Here is a 2,500-nt window from a genome sequence, read left to right as displayed (position 1 = left end):
AGGGTGACGCAAAGAAGGTCATCATATTAAGACAACAGGAAATAGGCAAGAATTAGTTTACTAATAGAGTAGTCAACGAATGGAACAGACCTAGTAACCATGTAGTGAGCACTGAAACTGTCGGTTGTTTTAAGAAGCGGTTAGACAACTTAATGGATGGGGATGACAGGTGGTAATGAACATGGAACTGCGCAGTGTAGGCCTCATGGTCTCTTGCAGTCTCCTTCATTCTTATGTTCTAATGTTCTTATGTGCGTGAGTAATTTCTTTAGTTATATAGACTATAGATGTGTATTTAAGATAACTTGACCTGTTCTGCAGAATTTCAGTCACGCAATGTGGCTCGTGACCTCGTTTTATATAAAAGAGGACACACACACACACACACACACACACACACACACACACACACACACACACACACACACACACACACACACACACACCTTTTTCTGTAATTATTCCCTGAACTTATAAGAAAGGTGAATATGGGGACACGTATTGCGATTTTTTTAACACGGGGATCGTATCATCTTCAAGAATCGTTTTGTATTTTTGTTTTCACTAAAACCAGTGGTCGGTATCAGTAACATGAATGTTTTTTATCCCCCAGTGTGTGTAATCGATAGTGTTCATCGTGTCAAACAGTGGATTATTCACGATGTAATCTGTGAATTATAACTGTGGTTTTTGTGTTAGAAATATTCCATCGTAAAAGTGATATTAGCAGCCCACATGATCCCGGAAGCGAATATGACTGTAATGACGTAAGCAAGTAGACGGTCGAGGGATCCGTAGTGTGATTAGTCCACGGTGGGGAAAAAGGACACGGAGGCCAGGATCGATCTCGGGACCTGGAGGAAGACCTCGGTCGCCCCCCACGCCCATGCCCACGCCCACGCCCTCCCTCACCCACCTTGGACCCCCACCAGGATGTCTGTGGGGTGCACGGGATTCGACCCAAGAACCCAACCGAGGCGGTTCGAACGAACAAGGAACCCGAAGAAGTCGGACCGTTGTCTCTCGTCGAACCGTGGCACTGGTTCTTCGCCACGACGAACCGCGGTTCTTCGTCTCTACTAGCACCATTTGCGGTTCAACGACCAATGGCTTGTTTGGTTCACCCATTCATGGCTAGCGCGGGTCGCCTGTTCTAGCCGCTCCCCGCGGTTCAACACAGCTAGTTCCCACTGTGGTTCGTCGCAGCTAGCGGCCGCTGTGGTTCACGACTAGCTACTGCTGTGGTTCACCAACGAGCGATTGCTGTGGTTCAGCACAGCATAACACAGCTCCTGGCCGCTCATGCCCGCCTCATGCGTGGCCAATCCTTGGACCCGTCCTTCCCTATTCTCGTCTGTCATCCCCCCTCATCCGTTCTTTCCCCAGCCGGCACCGGCGTTGTCCGGCCTTTGTACCGGGCGTGGGAGGGAGTGTGTGAACGCCCTCGGGTCGTTTCACGCCCAAACGCCCCCGGGGAGTGGACTGGACGGCGACGGGTGCCTGGTCTGCTAGACCTGAGTCGTTGTAGTTTAGGATCTGCCCGCTGTTAGTCTAGTGTATGTGACTCACACACGCGTATACAGGAACTCACACACACACACACACACACACACACACACACACACACACACACACACACACACACACACACACACACACACTAAATAAGAGACAGTACCTTTAGTCCCTTCCCTGTGTACTTTAGGTAAATAGACACACATCACGTAGCCAGTAGTCAGGCTACATATCTACAACTCTTCCTAATGAATTTAGAATATTGTGATTAGATTAGGAAAACACACTGATATAGTCCACTTACTCAAACACGTGTATTGCTGTGATATCAAGTTGATAGTGTGATTTTTGCCTCTGGGTGTTTTATTAATATTATCGCGAGGGACTCCTTTCCTTCATCCTTCGTCTATCCCGTCTATCCTCCTCAATCCAGCCATGATCGGGATGCGAGCTTTTGGATTCACATCCCATACACGTGAGTATTGTTGTACATCTTTGTTTTTGATTGTGTGTTATTCATTTTTTGTATGTATGCACTGTGTGTTATTAGACTCTGATGGGGAACCTCGGGTAACCAGGAAGTTTGGCAAGCGCCTGAGGGACCTGAAGGTGTTTTTGGCGGTGTCAGAGACTCGGACCGGGGACCAAGTACCACCCCTTCACCCCACTTTTTTTTTTTTTTTTTTTCTTTTTTTGTCAGGATGGATTTCGGCCCTTTGAGGCTACTGTACTTGTAACAGACATTGCTGATGTAATGATTAAGCTGTAAATACGCGAAGTTTAGATACCTCAGTTGCATCAATGTATTCAACAGTGAAGAACGTTGTGTGATTCTCTTTCGCCTGGATATCAGTCCGCTGTGATATCTGCTTGAACAGGAAGTTCACACACCAAGGGCAAAGGTGACGACCTCAGGCCGAATAAAATCGCCTTACCTCTCTCTCTCTCTCTCTCTCTCTCTCTCTCTCTCTCTCTCTCTCTCTCT

General features: G+C 47.5%; 1 protein-coding gene across 6 annotated transcripts in view; it reads left to right on the top strand.

The window, feature by feature from the left end:
- LOC143039592 (afadin-like) overlaps positions 1–2,500 on the top strand; it is an 879,482-nt gene that overhangs the window by 431,785 nt on the left and 445,197 nt on the right. The window contains exon 1 of one of the 6 annotated variants that reach the window (XM_076209830.1): positions 1,661–1,990. The exons of the other annotated variants lie outside the window; for them this stretch is intronic. Coding sequence (XP_076065945.1) covers positions 1,951–1,990 — 40 coding nt within the window. The 5' untranslated portion in view covers positions 1,661–1,950. Of the gene's footprint in view, positions 1–1,660; positions 1,991–2,500 lie in introns of those variants that run through there. 6 annotated transcript variants of the gene reach the window in all.

Source organism: Oratosquilla oratoria, chromosome 26, assembly GCF_046742065.1.
Source record: "Oratosquilla oratoria isolate Oo_2021 chromosome 26, ASM4674206v1, whole genome shotgun sequence".
Taxonomy (NCBI): domain Eukaryota; kingdom Metazoa; phylum Arthropoda; class Malacostraca; order Stomatopoda; family Squillidae; genus Oratosquilla; species Oratosquilla oratoria.
Note: the sequence above shows the minus strand (reverse complement) of the source record. Positions and strands in the feature narration are given on the sequence as shown.